The sequence below is a fragment of the Athene cunicularia genome, assembly GCF_003259725.1.
Source record: "Athene cunicularia isolate RWA chromosome 18 unlocalized genomic scaffold, athCun1 chr18_part1, whole genome shotgun sequence".
Lineage (NCBI taxonomy): Eukaryota > Metazoa > Chordata > Aves > Strigiformes > Strigidae > Athene > Athene cunicularia.
This window is the reverse complement of record NW_020799123.1, coordinates 6,044,498-6,071,034: the sequence shown is the minus strand read 5'-3', so window position 1 is coordinate 6,071,034 and position 26,537 is coordinate 6,044,498. Positions and strand designations below refer to the sequence as shown.

The following is a 26,537-nucleotide window of genomic DNA, read 5'->3' as shown; positions in this document are numbered from 1 at the left end:
GGAAGAATAATAAATGAACACAAAAAACAGGGCTTTGTCAAGTGTGAAAAATCATGGTCATACATTCAGTTGCCTGTATATGGCTGTCCTTTGGAAGAGTCTTAATAAAAGAAGAAAATTAGGGTGATTCGTGACAAAATGAAACAGATTAACCTGGAAGAGGACAGTCAGTTTGGCACTCCTCAGCTGCACAGGTATGGTTCTGCAAATTTTTGCTTGGTTCTATAGAAATGAGATAAATTACTGCTTAGGAGGATCTGTCCTCTCTTTGTAGCTTATTTCACAGCAAAATGCACAATGTTCCTTTCATAGGTGAATTGAGATAGACCCTCACATACTCCGGAACATTGGAGAAATGCCTCCTTCTCGATCCAAGACTCAGCACAAAAAGGCTGCCAAAGTGTTGAATTGTGAAAAAAAGGCAAGTTCCCCAGGAGATTCAAAGATCCACTGTGGGAGACGGTGGGAAGGTGCGAGTAAAGGCCAGGTGAAGAACAAAGAATCATTGCCTGAACAAGATGACACCACTGAAGAAGACCTCTTAAAAAGCCAGAGGCTGGTGAGGCTTCAGGGAAGCAAAGAAAATGGCCACAGAAAGTTATTCCGGGGAAAAAGAACCTACAAGAGAAATGATAAAAGAGAATTTGGTTTGGGGAGAAAACATGGACAACAGTTAGTGTCCAAGTTGGAGGGGAAAAAAGGAAAGGCTTGCAAGTGGCAGGAAATGACATCAGGACGAGAAAGTGAGGACAGTAGCGATAAGGAAGAAAAAGCCACCACAAACTGCAAGAAACACAGTTTTAAAAAGAAGTGTGGAAAGCGTCTTGCTGTTAGCAAAAATGACACCAAGTCAGAGTCCGTGAAGTCAATTGCAGTGAAAAGTGTTGAAGGCTCTTTTCAGAAACATGACTCGCGGCAGAAGGCACATAATGCCAGGCCTAGGGAAAAGCACAATGAGAATCATGGCTTTAATGAAGCTTCTAAGCAGAAGTCAGGCTCTCAATCCCAAGGCAGCATGGCGCAGGGAAAAAGTGAGAGAACTGGGAAAAAGCAAGTTGGAAAACATACCAGGATTATTGTCACTGAAAGTGCAGAAGAAAATATCCTGGAAACCTCAGATAACTCCTGCTCTGACTCCAGCAATGAAGGCAATTGGATCCATAAAAAAGGTACAGAAGAGTCTCTAGTGGACAGCACTGCAAGCAGTGAAGAGAACAGTAGTTCTTCAGAGGAAGATAGCATCAGTGAGAAAGCAGCCATGCTTGAAGATCCTCCTGCAGCTCAAGGAAACAGCTGCAAGGAACTGCTTGATAAAAGCAACAAAGCATCTATTGAAACTGGAAGGGAACAGGTGATCACAGATGGAACGAATGAATCTGAGGATGAAGGCACAGACTCTGCAGGATTGGAGGCAAAGGAGAGAATGAAGAAGCAAGATGACATGCCAAGACAACCAAAATCTATTCTAGCTCAGAGCAGTGACGAAGACGATGATGTAAACATTTCACGATTCCAACTTGAAAGTCTTAAGAACAGAGAAAATGTCAATAATGAAGTAGGCAAGGAAAATACATTAGAAAATGACAAAATTCAAGATATGTCAAAAGATGCACATGATAATTCTGATGGCAGTGGGGAGAATAGCACTGAAGAGAGCATTAACAAAGGAAAAGAAAATGCAACAAAACAACCACAGCCTAGTGCTCTGAAAGCAAAACTCCACATTCGCCTTAGCAAAGTACTTCAAGGAACTGAACAGGAAGAGAAGGTGAATGATGAAGGCAGCGCACTGGAAGGTAGCCCTTGGCTCTCCAAGCAACCGATGACCTTGAAAGAGAAATCTGGGAGGTGTGAGATTGCAGAACAAGGTAAAGTGATAGGACATAGACAGAGGGACAGTTCATCAGACTGCAGAAAGCAGGAGTTAGCAGCAATGATGTTTACAAAAAAATGCTCTTCTCAATCCCAAATCCTTCTCAATCTGAAAAACAAACATAAAAATACTGAGACCAAACTATTAACAAGCTGTAAACCAAATCCTGTCCAGATGGCTTTGGAAACCAACTCTGACCTGAAAAATGTTGAAAGCATCTGTTCAAAACCCACGACTCTAGAAACCCTCAATACACAGAAAGAACCCAACATAGCTCAGAGTTTTGGAGAGACAAGATTAAATCTTTCAAATATTTCAAGCTGCTCCACTATTACAAAAAAATCATCTGATAAGCAGCTCCTTGGCAAGAAGAAGAAAGTTGGAAAAGTTATTGGAAAAGTTAAACTCAATTCAGGCCAGACTTTAGAGGCAAGAAAAGAGAAAGCAGAAGAAGTGGTTGCAGAGGCAACTTCTGAAAAAGAAAATGTGCACGATGGGAAAGGATCCAAGTACTTGCACACCCATTCTGCTTTTAGAAAAGCCACCAGCTGGGTTGGTCAAAAACCTGCCAAGAAAGCAAGTCTGAAAGCTCGTCTTCTGAGTGTGGCACGTGCAATTGGTGTTTCAAGATGGCTCTTGAAGAAATTTGGGAAGAGAAAGAGGAGCAGTAAACATTTTGGATTCAGAAGTAGAGTGGCAGTACGGATTGTGAGCACTGCTGCATGGCTTGGTCGGTCTGGCAAAGCCTTTCCTGGTGCAGCCAGACATCTGGGGAGGGCTGAGTTGAGTGACAAAGAATCTTCTCCGTTAGAGGAGGTGAAAGGTGATCCTAAAATGGCAGAGGAAGTGGGACACAGTGATTTGCCTTCTGGTGATTCCCCTCTTCATGGAACAAGTTCCTTTCCATACTTACTTAGCTTGGATGAGGAGAACAATGCTCCTGATGCCAAGTTTGCTATAGTATTCCCCGGAGTCCACAGCATGATTAAGGCAAAGACCTCCTTGTCCAGGGGCTCTGGGAATGGTTATTCTCTAGAGAAACTGAGATCTCGATCAGAGGGAAAATCTGTGATGCCTGTGCAACAGAGTTGCAGATTCAAATCGGACCTTCCCAGATCTTTGATGAATCAAAGCCCTCAGAGAAACAGTGATCAGGGCTTCCTTCCACATCAGGAAGAGGATCCAATACGTACATCAGATTGTTCCAGTGAGGTAGATGCCAAAGAGGGTTCAGGTGTCCTCCAGACTGCGGGGTCCATGGTCACACCTCATGTTCACTGGTCTCAGCCACAGGCTCAGGGATGTGATCCTGCAGCATGGCTGAACTCTGAATTGCTGCTGCCACGACTAACCATTGAGAACTTAAGCAAATGGGCCATCTACAAGGACCCACATCTGGCCAAAAGCCATGTGATGAAGGTCTGTAAGGGTCAGTGGGAGGCAGAAGACATCTCTGACAATATGCTAGAGATGGAATACATGCAGAAACAGGTACAGGTGTTGTCTCCAGTTTTGGAATGAAGCTGAACTTCTCCTGATTGTCAGTAATGTATCTATGCGTTTCAGGTGTACATGTGTGAAGACCACTGTGTAGAAGTTGAGGAGATTGAAGATTTAACCAGACTGGAGTATGTGTTGGCAGTGGTATTCTGCAGCTAATTCAAGGTCACAGGGGCTTGCTTGTTATACTTCCAAGCTACTGTTGGCTCAACAACAGCAAATGCATTATAGATCCTTGGCTACCATGTGAGAAAATAGAATTAATTTGATGCATATCATAGCTGAGTAACTGATGCTTTGCAGTAAAGCTAAGTAAAAAACTGCATTGCACTATTTAAGTTATGGACTGAATCACGTGGGGAGGAACACAGCTGCAGAGGGAGCTCCTGACCTTTATGTACAGTGTGTCCGCCAGCTCTGCTGCAGAGTGCACATTGAATCTCCACAGTCACACACCAGAGAGAGCAGCTCATCCTAGTCAGCAGACTCTTACAGATGCATCCAGTGAAATCTAGCTCCCCTGTTAAATCATTCCTACTCCTGAAATGGGTTCTAAAAAAACCAAATATGCTTTATGTGTAGGGGAAACAAGATTTAGAGGCTGTGACTTTTAATGAAGAGGGACAGAACTGGGAATCTGACATACCATTGCCTTCAGCTGTGGCAAACTCAGGCCCTACATCTTTATCAGCTTTTAAATCATGGGTTCACTGCTGTTGTTGAAAGAGAAGCACCTAACACTGCTTCTCACATGTCCTGCATCCTCTACCCTTGCCATCCTGTTGAGATAAACAACTGTAAAGGCTGTGTGCAAGGAGGTGTGCTCACACAGAGATGGACAGCCTGAATGTTCTGAGCTTTGGCTGCTCTGTTCTCTGATGTGTTTAATCCTGGACATGTTGGAACCATGTGAAAGCAGTGACAACTTTCAGATCCCAGCCTCCTACAAAATCCTTGGGAGGGCAGAAAGGTTAATATTAACACATGCAAATGAATCTTATGGCTAACAAGTCCTTTCCTCTGTTCGTAGGGAAGTCTGTGAGAGCTCAGTTCTGCTGTGTCTGAAGAAGAGGTTCCATCGCGACCTTATTTATGTATGGGTGGTGGTGTGTTTTTGGGGTTTTTTTGTTTGTTTGTTTGTTTTGGTTTGGTTTTTTTTAATTTCAGTGCTTATTTATTCTGACAAATGAGCTTGAAGAGAAAATAATTTCTAACGTTCCATCAAGCTTTAATAAAGCACCAAGTAACTCAAGCTCACTCATTACCAGGAACAGTGATAAGAAATATATTCACATTTTGCTCAGAAAACAGGTAGCATGAAATATTTGTGGTAAAATCTGAAAGTAGCAGAATTTCTCTTTAATTTTGGTATTTGTTGCTAACCCTTGAGAACACTTGAATTCAGTTTTAGCCTCAGCTACTCCCTGTGGAACATTCCTGTCTTAGCAATGCAGTTCCAGCTAAAAACCATGGATCTTGAGAAGAAACTTCAGAGTTTCTGCAAACATTTCACAGTGTTGCAGTCCAGAGCTAGTTTTGTTCTCTTTTTCATTTGATGGCTCAGGTGTTCAAACCTGTGCCTGTTATTTCATGTGGAGCTTGGAGAATAGACAGTGACTGGTGAAGGTGACCATGGGCTAGTGACTGTGCACTTAGCCCAAAATATTAATGACAGAGCTTTGAAAATGGCCATTGAAAAATTGTGCTATGCCCTGAAAAAACTAGCAGTATAGTCATTATAGACAGCATTCCTTTAAAAGTCATCTTAATCTTTGTATTGATATATGTGTTCTGTTGCATTCCTCATTCAGAAAATTCTAAGAAGCCACCAGATTTTTTTTTTCTTATTTTTGTCCTAGACTTACATTGGGCAAATTTTGGTTTCTGTGAATCCTTTCAAAGACCTCAGTATCTACTCTGAAGATGTGGCTACCCAGTACCACCAAGGGACCCTCACAAAAAATGCCCCGTATGTTTCTCTTTATCAAATAACTCCCTAAATTTTGTTATGTTTGTGCTCCAGGAAGTATTTTATTTCCCTCCAGTTGACTGATAGAGCAGGATGAATGCCACAGGAAGTGACCAATCCATTTGGCAGAGTTGTAGTTGCTCTGACCTGTAATGCTACAGAGCTAAACTCTTCAGTATTGCTTGAAGATCCTGAATTCAATGCCTTCTGGGATTGTGCTTGAGGAGTTCTGTCAGTATGTGCTCCCCACTGCTACACTGACACAAGCTAGCAACATAGGCAGGTTCCTCTAGTGCAGTTAATACTGTTGATGTCCCTTATATTAAACACCATGGCACAGGGATGTACTCAGGTTAGCCTGAAGAGGTGCTGGAGAAACATGAACTTTGCAATAACTTGTAAGAGTGGTATTAACCTGATGTCAGCAAAGAACAAGGCTCTGATTTTCCTGGTTCCTCACATTTCTCGTATCAAGATACTGGCTCATCTCTAGTGTAGATCACTGATGAGTAACCTTTTGGTGCTGTATTTGTGAGGTAGGAATGTGAGGTTGGTTAACCGGGGTTTTCTTTATGTGCATCTAGACACATCTTTGCCATAGCAGAAATGGCCTACATGCTATCCCAGTCATCAGAGCAAGAGCAGTGTGTCATCATCAGGTAGGTAATAAGAGTACTTTTTTTAAGGCTTGTTAATGTCTTTATGTAAGATGTTCATCTTTGTAATTTACTGTCCATAAGTTTATCATTCTGGCTCTTGTGAGAAAGCTGTCAGTAGAGAACATGAATAAGATGGATTTTTATTTCACTCTGTGCAAATACAGTTTGAATTTAGCTTCACATCAGTTTGGAGGAGTGGAAGAGAAGGCGTTTGGCATTCCACAGCGAAATCTTATTTGGGCATATTTTGTCAGGTTGTCTCAGTGTTTCAAACAATATGTGATAGATCTTCATTCATTGCAAATCAGTGCAACACTGATTTACAGTAACAGGTTCTCTGATATGTCTAAATGAAGTAATTCTGTTTTGATGCCAGCTTCCTTATCTCTTGTTCCTCCAGTGGACACAGTGGATCAGGTAAAACTGAAGCTGCCAAAGCAATTGTGCAATACCTGACCATGCTGTACCAGACATCAGACAGCCACAGGATCAGACAGGTAAGAGGCAACTGAGACGGGCTTTATGCTGTGATGGTTAAGCAAGGAGTAGAAGCCAAAGACAGGGTAAAGAGGCCAATACAGTTTATGTTATTTCTTTGTTCCTGTTTAACTGAGCTGGACTTTGGATGGCTTGTGGTTCAAGGTGAAGCTCTCCTGTAAAGACATGAGGACAGCTGATGTATTTATTGTTCTGTATTTTAGTATCTGGGAGCCCTGATGCTGTATAGAGTGCTGTATCTGTTTGAACAGAGAGATGATACCTGCCTTAGAGACCTTATAGCAGTGTCTGGGAGGTGAATCTGAACAAACACAGAGCAGAAGTAAAGTGAAAGATCATAGCAGTGAAGGTAAAGAGCTCACAGAGCAGCTCACCAATGGTTAGAGGCAATGATACCAAGATAAATTTTAAAAGAGACTCTTTAGCCAGGGCAAGAATTATATCAGGAAAGTCCCATTTTTCTTGCATTTTCAAACTAACAGTTACTTAAGTCCTTTTGGGTTTAAAAACGTGTGATTGCTACTGTTCTCTCCCTCTTTTCTTCAAGCCCTGCAATGTCCTACCCATCTTGGAGAGTTTTGGGAATGCCAAAACCATCCTCAATAACAACTCAAGCCGTTTTGGAAAGCTTCTGAATGTCCACCTGCAACAGTGAGTTAAAGGAACACCTTGGGGTGCTGTCCTTACCAGCTGTCAAGGGTTGATTGGGTGAGGAAAGGTCTGTCAGTGCTTAGAGCTCATGCAATAGTCCTTCCTCCCCTGCACTCTTGTTACCATCAGGATAGTAAGTGGGTGAGTTTACATTCTTCTTGGGCTTTTACATTTCCTCCACAAAAGAACAGATATTCACTTCTCAAGATAGGTGATAAATTTAGAACATAAGAATGGCTGAACTGGTTTATACCAAGTTATACAGAGTGTTATGTCTCCAACATTGGCCACAAGCATTCACTGAGGCAAAAGTCAGAACAGGCCAAATATATATAATAGTTTTCTCAAACACTCTGTTAGCTCTTAAGCATTTTCAGCAGCTTGGGGGTTTTTCTGAGACTTGTGGTTTTCCAGTTTCCTCTTGGACTCATATAAACCATATGCCTCTGCAACAATCTTTAGCAAGTGTTCTACAGGTCTAACCAGTTTCTTGAAAAACACCTTTTTTTGTTTTGAATCTGCCTCCTTTCTAACTTCCGGTTTCTTCTTCTTTTTTTTTTTCTTTTTTTTTTTTGACTCTTACTAAGCACTGAACTGATATTTTCACAGAACTGTCTATCATAACTCTGAGGTCTCAGTACTAAGCAGCAATGGTTAACTTGGAGGCTGGCAGTTTAGATGTGAAGCTGGGATTACTTCGGCCTTGTATGCATCACTTTGCATATATCTACAGTGCATTTCATGTGCCATTTTCTTGCTCACTCACTCAGTATTGTAAGGTCTGTCGGCATTTATTCACAGTTGGCCTTCATCCTCACTGCCTTAAATAATTTCATACAATGAGGAAGCTTTGTCACATTGCTGTTCAGTTCCTCTTTTAGGTCACTTGCCAAACCTTGAGTTACACTCACAGGTTAGAGCACGGACACTTTGTGGAACACCTCCCACTGTTAAGAGGATTAGCCATTTACTCCTACCCATTTCAGGACCTTTCCTTGAAAGTTCCACAGCTTTGTCAAAACCTTTTGGAAACTCATGTAGACTATAGTCCTTAGATTGTTCTTATCTGAAAATTTGTCATCTCCTTCAAACAACTCCAGGAGGTTTGTGTAGCAGGATCTCCTTTTACAGCAGCCATATTGACTCTTCTCAAATCAACTGTATATAATCAGGTGCCCACTAATTTAGCCCTTCATTACACATCTGTCTATCTGCATGGGACACATTACATGCTTAAAAGATATAGATCCTTGCATGCAGCTTAAGTCCAGGCTTCTGGCTGCATGGCCCACTATTGCTGTAGTCCTGGTTTTGGTCCAGCATCACTTTGTGCAAGATGCAATTAAATTACAAAACAAAAAGTAGTCCCTGTCCCCACAGGCTATCAGCCTGACATATGAAATGTGTGAGTAAGGTCAGATGGGGGAGTGGTAATGCAACAGCAGTCAAATACGGCTGAAGGGAGGAGCGTGGCATGTTCCCTTAACTACTTTCAAGACATGTTCTGTGAGGATCATTCAGGTTCAAGCTTCTTTGTACTCCCGAGGCTGTTCAGAACCCAAACATGAATCTGTATGTTTCATACCTGCTTTCTCTGTAATAATCTAATACAAAACACCAGTGCTGGAAAACTTTGAAATTCAGACCAAGTTGGTCAGGTCATACCTTTGTTTCTCAGCAACAACTCTCTCTCTGCTAAACCCTCAGAGAAAATATCTACAGAAAACCTCTTGCTAGCTGCTGACAGGATCTGTTGTTGTTTTATGCTCAGTGGCATCGTGGTGGGAACATCCGTCTCCCAATACCTGCTGGAGAAGTCTCGTGTGGTATTTCAGGTGAGGATCAATGAGCCCCTCCCTCCTAGACAGGTCCCTCTTTTCGTTATTCATATTTAATCTTAAATTTACTGTTAAATAGCAGGGATGGGAATAAGTATAAGAATTGCCTCCCATTTCTTGTTAGCAAGAAATATGCCTCCCTTGTGTAGCACAAGGTGATCGCTTATTTTATTTGAATAAAACAGGAGGTCGCTCTGTCTCAAACAGGTTGAATTAAGTCACTTATTAGGGATTATTTGAAGTTAAATCTTTCCTCAACTATTTTTTTCTTAGTGTCTGGAGTGTGGAAAAGGTCAGATATTGGGGCTGTGTGAAGGGGACTGCTCTCAGGTGGAATGCTCTTAAGGTGTCAGTAAGAAAGCCTGGAAACTTTTCAAATTAAATAGTTCTTGGGTGGCTTCTGGCCTCATCTTGCTGGCCTCAGAGTTTCGGTGTCCTGTTTTTGAGTGTATTCTGTAGGGTTTTGGAATTGGATATGAGTCAACTCTATGAACTGTGTTCCCTGTCAGGCCCATGGTGAGAGGAACTTCCATGTGTTTTATGAGCTACTGGCTGGGCTGCCTGTGGAGCAGAAAGAGGAGTTGTACTTGCAAGAGGCAGAGTCCTACTTTTACCTGAATCAGGTGAGGTTAGGATGCCCTGCAGCAGCTGATAGAGTGAAACAGCCAAGGCATCACTTCTGTTTGGTTAGTGAGGCACCTAACAACTTTGCTTCCCTCCTCATGTGTCCCTCACAGGACTATACTAAAGTCTACTCTGTTCCTTCTCACATCTGACATAAGATGTGTTTCTTATGTTATCTTCTCACCTTTCAGGCCCTTTCTGCTCACAAAGAAAGCCTTTCAAAAAAGGAGTCATCGTGTAGGCCCGTGGCTCCACCCTGTGGTGAAGAAATCCTTTTCTCGTTCCCATTCCTTGCATTTGCAATTTATTGTGGGACTGAAAAGAGCAGGGGGTATTTCTTTCTACCTTCGGCAAAATACTTGTTTCATTGAGTCAATGGGTAGAAATTTTAAACCACTGAAATGTACTGCTGATTACAATCTATTTAAATTGAAAAAATTGTTTGCCAGACTTACGGCAAGCCATCACCTTGGAGCAGGGTTTCTTTGTTTAAGAATGCTTTCCATACTCAAGAAGTTCATAGCAATAGCGAGATATCTTTCTTACTTGAGCTGTGTGGGTCAGCTTTCCCAGGTGGGCAAGCTCTTTACAGCAGCTGTGGTCATGTGAGGAATCCTTGACAAATGATTGCTATTGTCTTTCCTTGAGGCAAGGGATGAACAAGTGTGATTAATGACTCCAGGATGGAGGGCAATTAAAGGCCCATCCCTTAATAGAGTGATGTTCCTAGTTGGCAAAGGACCTGTATTGTAAATTAAACTCTTCAAGTTGATAGTTAACAGGAGTGTCTCAGCCTGCTTCAGAGAAGGAAAGAGAAGAAGATCAGACCATGTGTAAAGAAGTTAGCAGAGACCGACAAAATCTCTCTTGGATCTCAGTCTTGGCAAGAAGAAGTCCAAGGCCTGCCTGGACCTCATTCTTGTCCTCACTTGAATCTGGTGATCAGCTGGAAACTTTTGTCAAAGAATTCCCTTGTACACAAACAGGTTCTACAGACTCCCTTGACCCAGGATTTCCATGAACTGTAGGGTCATGGGTGGTTTTTAGGAGTGTTTTCTTGTGGAGAAAAGCACAAGAAGAATAAGAGTGATATGCCCATGTTGCAGTGAAGCTCTGTGGCAGAGGTTAGTGAGACTATAACCCAGGATGACTCTCCAGGTACACAGAAACCCATTTGCTTTGATACACTGGGTTCTGGTAGCATCTTGAACGTAGATTGTGGCATCTATTCTTCTCTCAAGCTGCACTCCAGCAGTGAGCAAGGGGTAGCTGCCTATAATAAAAACTTAGCATGTGTGGGCAAGAGAGATCTTATTCTCAAAAACTCCAGAGAGAAATGAGACTGGTCTGTCATGAATGCTGAGCTCCCACTAGTGGTGTCTTGTTCTTTTAATTTCAGATTCCTCCAGTCCATAAAACTGAACAACTACTCTGAATATTGCTGCCAGTAACTCAGCTCCAGCCTGGGTCAACAGGGACTGACCACAGTTATCTGTCCCTATTCTCTCAGGGCAGAGCTTGTGACATCCTGGGGAAGGAGGACAGTCAGGACTTCCTGGTCTTGGTGCAAGCTCTGGAGGGAATCAGCCTCTCGGATGATGAGCTGACTTCCACCTGGGCTGTCCTGGCTGCCATTCTGCAACTGGGGAATATCTGCTTCACCTCCTACGAGGTACACTAACCCTTGGCAGCTTGGGAATGGGCTGTTTTGCTGGACATTGCTGTTATCCCATGTGGTAGGACTAGGGACGTTATTCTTGATTTAAGATTATATCCTTTGAAGACGATTCTGTTCTTTTGATATTAGACTCTAGACTGACCTAAGCAGTGACAGAAGATGGGAGGCAACCAATGGTCATTAGAGCTTGGGTGGCTCTTTGAGGAGCCAAAATGAACCTAGATGCTGGTGCTTTGGCCTGGCTGTGACCAGCTCTGTGCAGCTGAGATGCTGTCGAGAATATTAATACTAGTGGAAGCTTAGTATCCCATCCATAGTTGATTCTGTTGTTCTCCATTAATTAGAAAGAATCCTATGAACATGCAGCCATCGCCAGTGGCACCGAGATTCAGATTGTGGCCAATTTGTTGCGCGTCTCAGCAGATTTCCTTCAAAGTGCTGTCACTCACTGTGTCACTGTGAGTACCTTTTCGGCAATTTCTCATTCATCCTGAAGCATGTAAAGCCCTAGCCCAGTGCACTGCTCTGTCAGCAGAAGTACCACCCACCTTAGAAGGTCCAAAATCTGGGAGGTAACAGCAGGAACAAAATGGTTGCTGTGCTGGATCAGTAATGAGGATGGCTGAACCCCTCAAGACAACTCAGTAAAGATGACAGAACTCATATCTAGGAGGGCTCTTTTCTAACATGAGGTGGCTTCAGGCTTAACACTTCGGCCAGCTGACTCCCACCTTCAAATGTGGCAGCAAAATTCTCAGGTCAAATAAAAAAAATCCATTTATTAACTGGGTGGACTTCCTTGTGGATTAAAAAAAAAAAAAAGTGTATTTGTGAGATAATAACAGTAAATACTGGCTCTTTATTATCAGGTGACATCTTATGATCGGATCTTCACCCCTCTGTCTGTAGAAGGAGCCATTGATGCCAGGTGACTTCTGCTGTTGTGGTCTGGGTTGGGGAGATGCACCCAAGGGAGCTGTCTTTGCAGTAACTGGTTTTACTCCCCTCTCCTACTCAGGGACTCCATTGCCAAGACTCTGTATTACCTGCTCTTTGAGTGGCTGCTGCTGAGAATCAATGAGTGGTTGGCTCCCTGGGAATCGGACTGTGCCATGGGCATTGTGGACATACATGGCTTTGAGGTTGCTTTTCCTATTCATTTGATACTGTCTGGGCTGCAAGGTCATGTCCTGGTTCTCCTCAGTCACTGCCAGAAAGGGGATGGTATCTGATGGTGGGTTTTCTTTCTGGTTTTGTTTTTTCTTTTTTTCCAGAAAAGTGACAGAGTACATTCTTTTAGAGTCAGTAGAGAAGTCCTCCTTTGGGGTTTGATTTAACACTTTTACTATAGACTCTTGTTATGAATTGCTGTCTGGAGGAGCCTGTAGTCTTCCATGACTGTGTGGCATAGGTCAAATCCTAAGGTACATAGGACTGGGTGGATGGCAAACAGTATTGATGTGTGAGTGGAGTCCTAACAATCATAGATAGTTAACAATCTAGTATTAATGAGAGGGCTTTCTAATGCGCCCACCATGTCAGCCTTGCATGTTTGATACCTTTGCATTACTGACCAGTATGGTGCTGCATAGATAGTGCACATCACTGGCTTTGGTTCTGTCATTCTAAGGAAGAGGAAAGTTATTTTGTTTTAAATCAGAATAAACCCAGCACTTTCAGCCAACTTGGACCATTGAGTTAGTTCATATGCTGTATTAAATACAGATAAAAACTGTCTTTTCAGCAAGAGCACTTTTGTTTAGAAACCAAGTTATGTGTGATATTGAAAGGACATATGGAGATTTTAACTCCATGGTTTGATTCTCACCTAAAAAATGTTTGACAAAACCCACAGAGTTTCTTAGAATGTTCACTTATACACAAATTCCCATAAAAAGCAGCTCAGAGTCCTTTCCCTGCAGCCTGTGTTCTGTTGCTCAGCAGTGGCTTGGGGAGTCAGATCACTCATCAGCCTGTTCTGATGGACCAAGCCCAGAAAAATACCTAGCATAAATTTGCTGTACTGACGAGGTGAGCTGAATAAGCTAATTCTTAATGAATCACATTTTCATTATTCTTGGTGCTATTACTAATAGAAAGAAGAGAAACATTTTTATTGTTGTTTTAATCTAACTGTTCCCATTTTTTCCTGAAGACATGGATTAAGCTGGAAATATGTTAACACTATATTTTACAATTTATTTCTTTTCACATGCTTCAGCATATACTGTTTTGCTGTTATTCCCAGCCTGAACAGGGAGAAGTCCAGAATCCACTGAACTTTCTCAAGAGATTCTCCCTGATCCACTAGGCTTTGGGTCAGGTCAGGGATAGGAGAAGTGCAAGTAATTTTGTAAGCAAAGGCCCTGCAAGGTGTTACTTTTTGAAACTGAGGTTAGGGTAGCATGTAAAGTTCTGGGTCAGGAGTTGTTACCCTGTGGCAGGTGTCTGTCTCAATGAGCTTCTGGAGGCTTCCCAGACATATGGTAAGTGAAAAACCAGGCAGAGAAGGACCTTAGGGTGATATGTGCTCATCAAGGCCTGAGAGTTTTATACTTAGGATTCCTGTTGAAAATCTGTGTGTTCTGAAGAATGCTGAAAACAATGGAGAACATTGTTGGTTGGGGGTGTGCAGCCAAGAGTAGATCTCTTGCTTTGTGCTTCTTTGCAGCTTGTCTTCTTGCTGTTCACCCTAGTCAGTAAATCATGCTGAGACCTTGCAAACCAGACATGAGATGATTTGATGTTCTCAGGTTTATTCACACTTACTGATCAGGACAAGCTGCCTGAACCAGCACCTCGGATCACCACCATCTGTTGCCACGCATTATTCGCATGAAGACACAGCCTCCTGGGAGGGCTGTGGTTGTAAGTGCCTTTTATCTTTGCAGGATCTAGGTGTGAACAGCTTAGAGCAACTCTGCATCAATTTTGCCAATGAGCATCTCCAGCGTTTTTTCATCCAGACAGTCATTGCCCAGGAAGAGGTAAATGGAACTCATGTCAGCACAGCTGAAAGCAGCACACACCGAATGAGCTGAGGCAGCCTCAGCTGGAGAGTATCCTTTAGCAGGAAGCTGAATAGACCTGGCCCTCTTAAGCAGTACCTGTGGAATCCTAGTTAAAAGAACTGGTTATTTAATATTTTTTAATTAATTTTGTAGTAAATTAAGGGGACTTTGTTAGTGTCCTGCTCCCTTTTACAGATTTTATAAATGTGTTGGTATGGATCAAGAACCCCAGACCTCAGCTGGTACTTTTGAAGGCTCTTTGGTTAGATTCATTGCAGCATTTTATGTATCCCTCATGTCCTGGAGATGAAAGTGAATTTATCAGACTTGTTGCCTTTTATGGTTCACTTTACCACTCTGCTTAGCAGCTTTCCTCTCTCAAATTAGGAAAATCATAAGTGACTTTAAAAGAAGGTTCATAAGACAAAATCATGATTCTAGGCAAGTTTCTAACAGCAGTGAAGCACTAACTTTGTGATGAATAAACCAAATCCCTCTGTTAACTCCCTCAATTTTTCTTGTTTTCATGGCTGGATTTGATTGGTTGGTCTTTAACATGCAGGAAGAATATAGGCAAGAGCAGTTAGCTTGGATTCCTATTTCCAAGATGTACAGTGAGTCCTGCCTAGATTTCATTGCTGCAAAACCCCATGGCATCTTGTGTATCCTGGATGACCAGACTTCACTGATTCAGGTAAGAAGCTCTTATCTTATGTGATCTCTTTCACAGGATGGTTATGGTGAGGCAGTTATACAGATTGAGCAGGGAACTGTTCACACAAGTATTAGATGCATTTACCTTTGGTTTAACAGTGGCTTTTCAGCCTACTGAATATGTTACAGCAGCAGGAAACATATTTGTCATCTCCTTTACAGGCCACTGACCACACTTTCCTCCAGAAGTGTCATTACCATCATGGAAACAGCCCTTGGTACACCAAGCCCAAGTTGCCTTTGCCAGTCTTCACTGTGAAGCACTATGCAGGCCCTGTCACCTACCAGGTGAGCTGGCAGGGGTCTCTGAGCAGCTGGAGCAAGAGGCCAGCTTGGAAGTATGTTGTGGATGTCCTGATGGATCAGTTCTGAGTGCTGGGAACAGAGCCCTCCCTTTGTAACTGCACGTTCCCCTAGAGCATCAGTTTATCAGAAATGAGGAGATTCTAATTAGGAGAGGCTACCAAGCTGCCTCTGGGCAGAAGGAAAATAGGCAATGGCCTCAGCTACACAACAGCCTATATTGCTTGTCTCCAAGCCCTGGAAATCCAGGAAAGCTGTTGCTGCTGAAAAAAAGTGAGGGGTCAAATCCTGCTGGGCATCTTAAGAGGAAAAGGAGCAATCCCTCCTAAAAGCAGAAGTCATTGTCCCCTCCGCTCCTGGTGGCCCCTTGTTCCACCTCTCAGCTTTCTGCCCCAAGTCAAGGTGTGTGTAAGAGGGATGTTTGCCTGTCTGCTTGGTGGTCTGAATGGTGCATTAAATCAGACTTTGTCTCTGCAGGTCCACAAGTTTCTCAATAAAAATCGTGACCGGCTGCGTCCAGAGGTGTTGGATATCTTCTCTCAGAGCCGCCTTGAGGTACTGTAATGTACAGGATGAAGATCTCTACTGCAGACACCTAGTGAGCCATTCATTGCTTTCATGTGTGAAGCAGAAAGATCCTGGCCAGGTGTCAGGAGAACCTGGAGAAACACTGAGGAGTTTTGTTCTGCTGAAGGACACTTGGGAATTAAGCAAGTTGGTTTTGCCCACAATTGATGCATTTTATATATGAAATGCACAGACTGCCTGAGGATGCAGCTGGGATCCTGGCACTGCTAGGGGAAAGGGAGAATGATCCTCCCATTCCAGTTAGAAGAGATTGCTCTTTTCATGTGGTTCAGGGAGCTTTGGTCATTTCTTTGTTTTGCAGGTGGTATCTCACATTTTCCAGAAGGCTAAAGCTGCCTATAGTCAGCAAAGGGAGCTGGGGGCCAGAGGCAAAGGGATCAAGCCTCAGGCCTCCACACTGGTGTCTAAATTCCAGCAGTCTTTGCAGGACCTCACAGACAAGCTGAGAAGGTGAGAGATACTATTATAGTACCATCCCTGCACTGGGATGATTGCTACACTCAGTAGTGTGTAAAGTCTTCCCAGGTCAGCACAGAGAGGAGGATGATCAAAGGTTCTTCCTTCCATTTTCCAGGAGCCATATCTTCTTTATTCGTTGCATCACCCCTAATCCCAAAAAGGTAGGGCAGCACTCTGAGCTACTTATGGAGTCCCTCAGTTCCTTGAAGTCCACTCCTCTTCAGCAGGTCTCATTTCACACTTGGGATTTGAACTTCTTTGCTTCATTTGATAGCTTGAAACTTTTCTTCCCCTTTCTCTGTCTCTGAACTTTCCCTGTGGCCATGTGAGCTGATCACATGCCGGAGGATAAGAAGCTGGTGTCAGCTGGACACCAAAGGAGGTGTTGGGTTTTGTGTTCCATCACCCACAGACCATGGCAAGGTCTAACCCAAAGACAGGACAATACAAGGAGATCCTTTCTAAACTCTCTGCCTTCTGTATCATTTCTTTTTTTCTTTTTTATTTCTTGTTTTACATTTTTCTTCTGTATTATATTCACAGCTCTCAAATATCTTTGATGTGGAGTATGTCACTTGTCAGCTGCGACATTCTGGGATACTGGAGGCTATCCACATTAGAAAGGAGGGATATCCAGTCCATCTTCCATTCCAGAACTTCCTAGCCAGGTACAGTAGGGTTCTGGCTTGGGATTCCCCAGCCACTCAAAGCCTGGATGAACTTGTCAGCACACTGTGATTTGTTCTTCTCTGAGGACTCCAGTTACAGCCCTGGCTTCTGTTGTATCAACATCTCACCTTCCAGGTATGGCCTCCTGGCTGGGAGAAAGCACAATGGCTTGGAGAAGAGAGAAGGCTGTGCAGCAGTTCTGTCTCACGTGGTGGGGAACCCCTCAGATCTCTATCAGATTGGAGTAACAAAGGTGATGCCCATAGAGAAGCCCATCTTAATCCCACAGGCTCTGCCATCTAGTCACTGGCTGTCAGTGCACAGAGAGCAGCTTGGCTCCCTGCCCAAAGAGGGAGAACATTGCATGTCTTCACCTCCCTTTTGCTTTGCCTCTTGTCTCCAGTGTGAAGGAGGGATTTTTAGCATTTCATATAAAGAAAGAGGGGACTCTGACTCTAGGCTGTTGTAGCATGGCCAACTCCTTTCCCTACCCATCATTACCTGATGGAAGTTTGGGCTTCTGCCTTTCCTGCCTACTAACCTTCATCACTCCCTGTTTCCCTGTCCTCCACAAATGCATCCATACTTGTCACCTGTGCCTCCTGCCCTCCCCAATTAAGGGAGTGCAGTTTCTTTGGCAGGAAACCTGAAAGGCCACAAAGAGATAAACCAGCAGCTTTTATTATTGATCAAGTCTTAGAGAAGCTGGCTGCTTTCCTTGTGGGTCAGCAGCTGTTCCCTTTGCCCAGGTCTTTCTGAAGGAGAAGGCCAGGCAGCTTCTGGAGAGACAGTGGAACCAGAGGCAGAGTTGGGCTGTTGTCACTCTGCAAAGGAAATTCCGATGTCTTCTTCATCGCAGACGCCTCCGTGTTCTCCAGGAGAAAGTCACAATCATTCAGGCTCACTTCCGAGGTTACCAGGCAAGGTACAGCCCTTTGTCCTTGCCTGGGACAAGAAGGTGGGGATGTCCCTGGCCAGGCCCCTCCTTGTGTTGGCTCCTGACCTGCTCTGCGGTGGGGTATCTTGTTTCTGGAATGGTGGAGGAAGGACTTCCCAGCCTGGTTCCCAACACTGAGCAGAGATTCCAGGGGTAATACAGCTGCTGTCAAAGCTGTTATGGTAACTGACCTGTGCTAAGGCTGATATTGTGATAGCTGGAGTACAGGATGTAGAGAAAACATCTAAGAGAGGACCAGTCTTAACACAGTAAGACCAAATCCAGACTGGATGACTGTACTAATGTTTTGTTTGGTCCATACCCTCAAATTGAGTCCAAATTCTGCCTAAATTTTGTTGATATTTCCCTCACTAGCAATTCTTCTCTTTTCACATCCCTCTAGGAAGCGTTACAGGAGGTTGAAGAAGACTTTGGTGCAATTTAATACCATGATTTTAATCTCCAGACATTTGATTCAAAGGAGGAAACACTGCCAGGTAACAACACTCTTCTCAGGACCAGGTGTACTTGCAGGAGCTATTTCTGCTCTAAGTAGAGAGCTGGTGACTGGATGAGGCCAGGGGAGGGATGACTTTAGAAAGTTTCTTGGAAATGATCCAGTGAGGTGTCCTTCATTCTCTGGCTGACATAAATGTGGTCAAAAGAAGGAATCCCAGAGACTGGAGCCTTCTCTCCGTAGATAAAGTTCAGAATTGGCAGCTGATTCATATGTCTGTGTATGTGAGCTTCTCTCTAGGTTGCCCCACATAAGACATGAGCTTATTCCATCTGTGGCCTCCAGACCTGCTGTTCCACTCAAGCTATAGGGAGACATTCATCTTGTTCTTTTAATTGTCCAGTTCAGTTTCTGGTGTTTTCTCAGATTATGACCAAAATGCAAGATTATTTCAGTCCACAGTGATCCTTCCCTGACCCCTTACAGCTACCACAGGCTGTGGAAGTACTTGGCCTTTTGCTAATCAGCTGGGCCCATATTTGGGGTGAGAACAGGGTGGCAGTGGTTTGAGAAAATGGGAAGTTGTGTGCAGGAGAGCACCATGGTTCTGTCAAAAGGGTTGAATGTATTTTGCACTGTTAGACAGAAACTTGTAAACAGAAAATCAGACCACTCATTGTTAGAGTAGTAACTAACAATCCCATACCTGTCAGCTTCGTAAGGGAGGGACCCAGTACAGCTACTGGCATGACTGGCATGGGCATGGCATGACATGACAGGGCAGAGGGTTAAGGTCAGTGGTGTTGTTGGAAGACTGCAGAGGTTCCTTCTGCCATGATGTATCCAGAGCAGTTTGTGTTTCTGTTCCTTTTCCTGACTCTTCCTACTTGGACAGGATCCAGCTTTTCTCTCTCCCAGGTAACCACAACAGCACAGCTCTTTTGAATCTGTTTCTATTCATCCAGTGTTTGCTCAATGAGGTCTCTGTACATGCAGTAGCAACAATAAAGGTCTCAAAGTTCACCTGCTGCAAAGTTCCTCCTTTGCCCCCACCCCACAGCCCTGCCCTTTGGACTTCAGCATGCCTACTGTCTTTCTCAGCCCAACCCTCATAACCTCCCATCTAGTCACACCATCCTGTAATATAGACAAGCAGGAGAGAGAGGGAGAGACTGAGACCCTCCTTTTCCATCTCAGGGGAGAGACAGAGACCTTCCTTTTCCAACTTGGAGTAGGAGTCAGGTGAGTGGGGAGACTGGGAGACGATAGAATGGGTGGGAAATGGCAGAGCAGCAAGGGAGTTTGGCTTTTGGTATTCCTCACACCCCCTCTAAAAGGGTACCTTTCCATGGACATGTTTGTTTGTCCATATTTGTATACTTTGACGCTGGAGGAGGCAGGTGAATGTTTCTGACAGCTTCTGTGTGCTTTTGTCCTGAGATACATCAAATGCTAGGCAAGGGAGGAAAGGTGTGGCAGGGATGCTGGGCAGGTGGTGAAGGCTCTTGCTGTTGACATGTGTAGTGCAGGCCAGGTGGTGTTTCAGCAAAGGGAAGGGCTTTGCCTGGGCACCCCCTTCTCCATACATTGTGTTGAGTCCTGAGAAGGCTCTGCAGCTGTTCTGTCATTTTACCTGCTGGAGCAGGACAACAGCTCCTGCCCATCTGCAGAGTCTGTCCCCAGAAGTAGCTAGAAGTGACCTCATACACATCTTTTCCCACCCCCTATCCCCCTTTCATCTCCTAACAGCAAGAGTTAGAGGCAAGGAAGCGAAGGAGGAGGTCCCTGGCCATTGGTGACACAGACAGCAGTTCCAACCAAGGAATGGTAAGTTGTCAAACAGTCTGGGAGAGCCTGAGATAAAACAAGCCAGGCTCTCAGGATGTTCTCCCTCCCCTGTTCCTCTTCAGCCCAGATTTGCTGGGAAACAGCAAACATCTGGAGAGTGTACAAAACCAACATGTATGCAGCAAACCTAGAAGCAAGAATGCAGTTTAGCCTGGTATAAAGAACCTTCTAACACGTAACTATCTCAATAGTGCTGTGTTTCCCAATCTCTGGGCATAGTCAGGCATCACAAAGTGGTCCTGGGGCAGAGTACTGTATTTGTGCACAGCACTGGACCTGTTCTTTGGAGTGTGTGGGGGAAGACTATTTTTGATAACAACATTCTATTGTGAAAGGTGGGAATGAGACAGTTCTGCACAAATATATTTATGGAAGATGTTCTAGAGGTAGAGGAAGGGAAGTATTAAAGGCTTCATAACAAGTTTAACCTGTATCAACTACTAAGTAACACTGCTAACTAAATGTCATTATTTATACATTTATGAATATGTGTGTGGCAAGGAAATCTGAATTGACATAATCTATAATTTTGCACAGATTTGTCAGTAGCAATGGGAATACTTAGCACTGGGTGCTCTTGCAATATCACCTATTTCCTCAGGTGTGGATCCAGAACTGTGGAATTTCACAGTCCATTTCCTGCATACCACACTGAAAAGCTAGATTAAAGTCAAGTATCTTCTTATGACCAAAAGCAAACTGATCAAAAAAGCTGTCTTTAAGCATTGCTGAGAGTTTGTGGAGAGACATGTCAGAATAGTATGTTGGCGAGTAGAGGCTTTACTATGCAGAACCTAAACCCCCTAAAAACAAACCCCAAAAGCTCAGGCTTTGTGCCTTTGGCTTGGTTTCATAGTGTCTTAATCTGAGTAGTCCTGTATGAAATGCCTTTAACTGATGTTATATGCAAACACTGGTGTTGCATTGGGCCATTTGCTCCCTACCTTGCATAAATGCATGCATGATGCAAGGTGCAAAACAGTGAAAAATCAAGGCTCATTGGCCAGGTTTTCATCTGAATTACCCAGGTACAGATACGAGCTTCCATAGGAACCTCCAAGACTGTGGCATGTGTCAAAGATCACAATCGGGTCTCTATTTATGCTGTAGCAGTCTTGGATACTGAAGAATAAAACTAAAAACAGCAGAAAAGGAGCAGGAGGAAATGGCCCTTACCCTTCAACTGCAATCTCTTCTGTGCAATATGTCAAATTTGTTAGTAATGAGAGATGAGTCAAAGTCACCTTTCCTGTCACTTCCCCTTGTGGCAGTTGATTTTTTTTTGTTGTTAGAAATTACTTACTTTTGCCTCCTTTGCTGACCCGTGTCATATACTTGTGTTAATATGATACTTCCCTATTTGTAATGCTTCTGAATGTTGCATAGGCAGAAATTACTGGGTTTCTCAGATGCTCAGCCCTTGTTCTGGCCAGCTTTTCAGAGGCAGCTTTACCCAGTCTCAACAAACAGCTCCGGGTTTATATGTTGTTTCACTGCTAGTACCCCAGTGACTGCCTTGCTCACTTTCTCCACAGGATGTGGGACTGCTGGAGATCCCTGCAGACCTTGCTGCCCTCCTGCAGTTAGCTGAAGGTGAGGAACCCTTCCTTCTTCCCTCTCTTTCCTGTACTGTTTTACTTTACTGTTTATTTCCTTGTTTTCTAGCAGTTTAAAGATGTGCTTGTTCTACCTACTGTCTATCACCTGGGTTATATTTGATTTATGATTATTGCAGTGTAAATATGATAAAGGCAGATGGTGTCATGTGTATTGTTTCCTAACACGACAGGGTGGAAGAGGACTTGGGCCAGTGGGCAGAACACCAGATTCAAATTCAGTATCGTTGTTACCTTTTCAGCTCTTCTTTTAAACTGTGCTGATAGAACTGATGAGAGTGATGGTGCAAAACCTTTTAGTCAAAGCCATGTGACAGCAAACTTTAATGAACCCAAGTCTTTTGCAGAGCTGGATATCTGGGGTGTGAGAACTTAAAGCCATCTTTTGTCTACTCAAAAACTGTTTAAGGAAATTGAAGGTGAAGAAGTCAAAACTACAATTTTGGCACTTTCAAATGAATGTTTTGGGGTTTTCATTAAAAATTACTTGTTCAAAAGTAATTATTTTAAAATAGAATTAGGTAGAAATAATATAAAAACTTCAGGATGTAACAATTAAGGGAAATGTTTTGCTTGGGATGGAAAGTTTTGGGGTTTTTTTTTTTTTTTTTTTTTTTTTTTTTCCAAATCACCAAAATGCAACAATTAACTGAAACAATTTCCCAAGTTGTTGACCTGACCTTGAGCTTGAATTTATTTTCAGTTTTGTTTCCTCTGTAACTCTTTTTACAATGTACATATTTAAGTTGAAATAAGTTGAGGCAGGATTTGCCTCTTTATGTTGGTTTAGCATCTAACAATGACAGCTGTATCCTGGGCCTTCTGTATAGCACAGAAAAGGATACAATCAGGCAGAACAGTCTTGTGAATTAGAGCAGACTGTGCTGGATTCCCAAATACTTCCTACTTCATGGCATACCCCTCTAGGGACTATCAGTTAGTCTCATGAGCAGTATTACTTAGAGAAGCTCAGGAGACAAACTGCCCTGAAACTGCTGAAAACAAAAGCTGATGGAATGTAAACAGCGAGGAGAAGAGCATCAGGGGACACGTTGGTTTGGAGATACAGGAATGTGCAGAACCTGTGTTGCATTGAGAAATCTCTTCATTTAGGAAGATATTTGCTTCTCTATTATCCATGATAAATCCCTCATCCAGTGCCTCATCTTGAAGACCTCTCATTTACTTGTTGGCTGAACACGTGTCAGCAGTATCTCTGCATAGGCTCAGTGTTTCCTACCTTGTAAACTCCGCATAACAGAATTGAAACTCCAGGTGCTGACTGCCTCCTGGGTGTTACCCAGTGATAAGAGTCTGAAAGATCACAAGTGTAAAAGCTCCCTCCTGAAGTGAGGCCTTGTGGTCTCAGGGAAGTGAGGATGCACCTCTTTGGGGGTTTAGGGCAGCAGGGGCAGACTGAGTGTCCCTGGAGCCAGGGGGCTGGTACAGGTGCTCAGGCAAGGTTAGATGCATATTAGCCATGTGTTGCACTGTAAGTCGGATGTGTTCTGGCTGCCTTTCCGACTCTACAACACAAGACAGAGCTCTTTCTCTTGCAGGTCAATACCAAGGACAGGCCAACCAGATAACTGAGGCATTGCCTCCAGAAGTCAAGGTCAAAGATGACCTTTCCCTCCCACCTACCATCAACAGCTATCCTTTCTCCTCCTTCATTAAGTCACACTTCCAGGTGGGAACTCTTTGTATCTCTTTATTGCTTCCCCACTGAGGAGACACACTAGTTCCAATAACAGCAGGAACAAACCGTTTCTGTCCTTTTGTTTCTTTGTAGAAGACAGATTTCCCACCCCCTGGTCAGCCTCTGCAGCACCCCTTAACCCATCTGGAAGCTGAATACCAGGAGAGTGCGCTTGAGATCAACAAACTGGTAAGAGATGTTTTTCTTGACCAGAGACTTACTAAAGAACAGGTGGGCAGAAGACAGTGTTCTGATGCCTTTATACAACAAGATGCTGGTGGTGACTGTTCTTACAATACACGATGTGTTAGGAGAGCAGAATAAATTGCTCCTTCTGGGCACTGGAGCAGCCTGGCAGAGATCATGTGCAGTCCCTTAGGGTTGCTGTGTTCTTGGTGAGGCATAGGCCAGCCATAGACCAATGGGATCAAAGTGAATTGCCTGGTGATGTAGCCTCCAAATTTGGCAGGACATACAGGAATTAGCCTGCTAGGCCTTAGTTTCCCAATACTCCAGATTCAGTAGCAATGACACTATAAGGGAGATCTGTCTTCTCAAGCAGTTACTCTTATCTGTCAGTTATTATGTGGTTTATAGTAAATATGTTGATTGTATGTCAGGCATACAGTTGCGTCAGTATACAACAGGGGACAGTGAACTGTTGTATAAAGGCTGGAAAAAGGCAGGGACTTTGTCATCAAGAAAACTACACCTGGAACCACACCCTAATTCTGTAGTGTTTGTGTGAGGGGGATGGTGTTATTTCATCTCTGTGGATGTGAAACATACATGTCTTCTTAAAAATGGTAATGTTGACTCTCTGAAAATAGAATGAAACTTCAGATAATTTCTAAGTAAATCTGGTAATTCTTTTGAGAATTACATGTAATTAAAATCAGCCTGTTAGGAAAGGTAACACCAAAAAATCAGTTGTTTTGTCCTAATGATTCCAACTATGGAAGAGCATGAGATTCAGTATAATCTTGTGAATAGGGCTGTGCTTAGGCAGACTAATATTTTTCCTGAAGATCAACGATAATATTTCTCTGTTGCTAATCAAAAAACAGACCAAATTATTTCTTTGGCAAAGGCCAAAGATTTGCTACATAGAGATTTGCTACAAAGAATTCCATGAGAACTAAACAACCGCTATCTCCTGTTTTTCTTGGTGAATCTCTGACACGATTAGTCCATTAACCATTTTAAGAAGTGTTGTTCTCTGAGGAAAAAAATAGGCCATCACTCATAAATGTTCTTTCCAAAGCTGTCCATAGCACATTTTTAAAAAATTTCAATCTTATGACATATTGAAGTGTAGGGGCTGAAAGAAATTTTTCTGTACCAAAGGGTGAGAAATACAAACTACAAAAGCATCCAAGATATTGATATACATAGCCAAGAAGCTGAATCATTGCTAAGTGAGTTGGTTGAGACACCACATCTCATACTACTTGGTATAATATTAACTACACCGAAGTCTTTTCAACATTCAGTTGTTAGACAGTGTTTCCTCATGTCTGGCACTCTGAGCTTTTCACAAAGATCAGCTAAGCATTAATTTCTTCTACATATTTTTACAGCTACACAGCCTGTGGGCTCAGACACAGTAACAAATAGCCTACGGTAACTTGCTTGTGTATCTGAGCTCTGCCCAAAGAAGGGGAAATATTTTGCCCAAGAACAAATTCTGAGTCAGAGGCATAACTAAGAAGAGACTGAAGTCGTCCTGACTTTTAGTCAGGATTCAATCCCTATGAACGCAGCCTTCCCAATTCCCCAGAATTTAGGTGGTGCACAAAACCTGAGAATAGATCCTGATCTGAGTGTTGGCTACTCTTCTTAGGCTCACACACCCCCTGGTGTCTACAATCCAGGTTGTCATCTTACAACACAGTTTGGAACAGAGAGTTACATCTAGAGCTCTCTCTGTTTTGTTTTTTGTTTGGTTTTTTTTTTCCCCCCTCTGGATGCTTCTAGATTTTGCGGTTCATTGGTGACAAGAATCTCCATGGCTGGCAGGAGGTACTTCTGGGCAACTACATTGCTGGGAGAGGTTTGAATAATGTGGCTCTGCGCAATGAAATCTTCAGTCAGGTGGTTGCCCAGACATGGAAGAACCCAGACATGGAGCACAGCCAGCGAGCTTGGGTCCTGATGGCAACTTTGCTGAGCTGCTTTGCCCCTTCACCAGCACTGGAGAAGCCGTTGCTGAAGTAAGGAGGAGAAAAGACCTAGCTATACCTTCATTAAGGTTGAGATGAGCAGTGTGCTAAATGCAGTTGCCTTTTCCTAGATTTGTGTCAGATCATGGCATGGAGGGCTACAATGCTGTTTGCCAGCGCAAGATCTTGACAGCAGCACAGTACACAGAGGTAGACTCTACATTGTCTCGGGCCTATCCTCCCACTCAACTGGAGTGGACTGCAAACCAGAGGAGAGGGAAGATGGTGCTGGATGTTCATACCTTCAATGGTAACTCGTGCTTCTGCCCTTCTGCTGTCTTCTAGTCTTCTAGTTTGTAAGATTTTCCAGCTGGGCTCTGTGTCCTGCAGAATTTAGGTGTTGCTTTGGGTTCTCTTGGGGAGGCTGTGTGTACTGACTTTCTTTTCTGTGCTAGAGGAGAAGTTCTCAGCTGAGGTGGAGTCCTGGATGACTGGGGAGCAGTATGCAGGCTGGCTCCTGAGTGCAAGGTACTGCCAGAGGATGGGAGATCTGGGGGTGTGAAAGAGGCTGTCACTAGTTTTAGGGTTCAGACTGGGGCTTCAGGCTAGAATTTATATGGCCAAATGTGGAGTAGCCACTCCTTCCCCACCCCAGCTTGTGTTCTCTCCTTTGCCCTTCCATCTGGGTGTATAAACTGTAGGCCTTTTCAGGAACAGAAGAACCACTGGTGTGATCTGTCAGAGCAGATTCAGAGAAAAGATGAAAAAAAAAAAAAAAAAAAAA

General features: G+C 43.4%; 1 protein-coding gene across 1 annotated transcript in view; it reads left to right on the top strand.

The window, feature by feature from the left end:
• Positions 1-1,015: 1,015 nt before the first annotated feature.
• MYO15B (myosin XVB) overlaps positions 1,016-26,537 on the top strand; it is a 47,543-nt gene continuing 22,021 nt past the window's right edge. Inside the window, exons 1-30 of the mRNA XM_026861282.1 lie at positions 1,016-3,364; positions 3,440-3,501; positions 4,404-4,467; positions 5,233-5,342; positions 5,927-6,001; positions 6,402-6,498; positions 7,047-7,150; positions 8,922-8,985; positions 9,498-9,611; positions 11,123-11,284; positions 11,635-11,748; positions 12,160-12,218; positions 12,309-12,432; positions 14,182-14,277; positions 14,864-14,995; positions 15,178-15,303; positions 15,796-15,873; positions 16,208-16,356; positions 16,481-16,526; positions 16,909-17,033; positions 17,170-17,287; positions 17,784-17,959; positions 18,375-18,468; positions 20,178-20,255; positions 21,812-21,869; positions 23,452-23,582; positions 23,685-23,780; positions 25,569-25,804; positions 25,885-26,063; positions 26,209-26,281. Of these exons, the coding sequence (XP_026717083.1) occupies positions 1,016-3,364; positions 3,440-3,501; positions 4,404-4,467; positions 5,233-5,342; positions 5,927-6,001; positions 6,402-6,498; positions 7,047-7,150; positions 8,922-8,985; positions 9,498-9,611; positions 11,123-11,284; positions 11,635-11,748; positions 12,160-12,218; positions 12,309-12,432; positions 14,182-14,277; positions 14,864-14,995; positions 15,178-15,303; positions 15,796-15,873; positions 16,208-16,356; positions 16,481-16,526; positions 16,909-17,033; positions 17,170-17,287; positions 17,784-17,959; positions 18,375-18,468; positions 20,178-20,255; positions 21,812-21,869; positions 23,452-23,582; positions 23,685-23,780; positions 25,569-25,804; positions 25,885-26,063; positions 26,209-26,281 (5,489 nt within the window). The remainder of the gene's footprint in view (positions 3,365-3,439; positions 3,502-4,403; positions 4,468-5,232; positions 5,343-5,926; positions 6,002-6,401; positions 6,499-7,046; positions 7,151-8,921; positions 8,986-9,497; positions 9,612-11,122; positions 11,285-11,634; positions 11,749-12,159; positions 12,219-12,308; positions 12,433-14,181; positions 14,278-14,863; positions 14,996-15,177; positions 15,304-15,795; positions 15,874-16,207; positions 16,357-16,480; positions 16,527-16,908; positions 17,034-17,169; positions 17,288-17,783; positions 17,960-18,374; positions 18,469-20,177; positions 20,256-21,811; positions 21,870-23,451; positions 23,583-23,684; positions 23,781-25,568; positions 25,805-25,884; positions 26,064-26,208; positions 26,282-26,537) is intronic.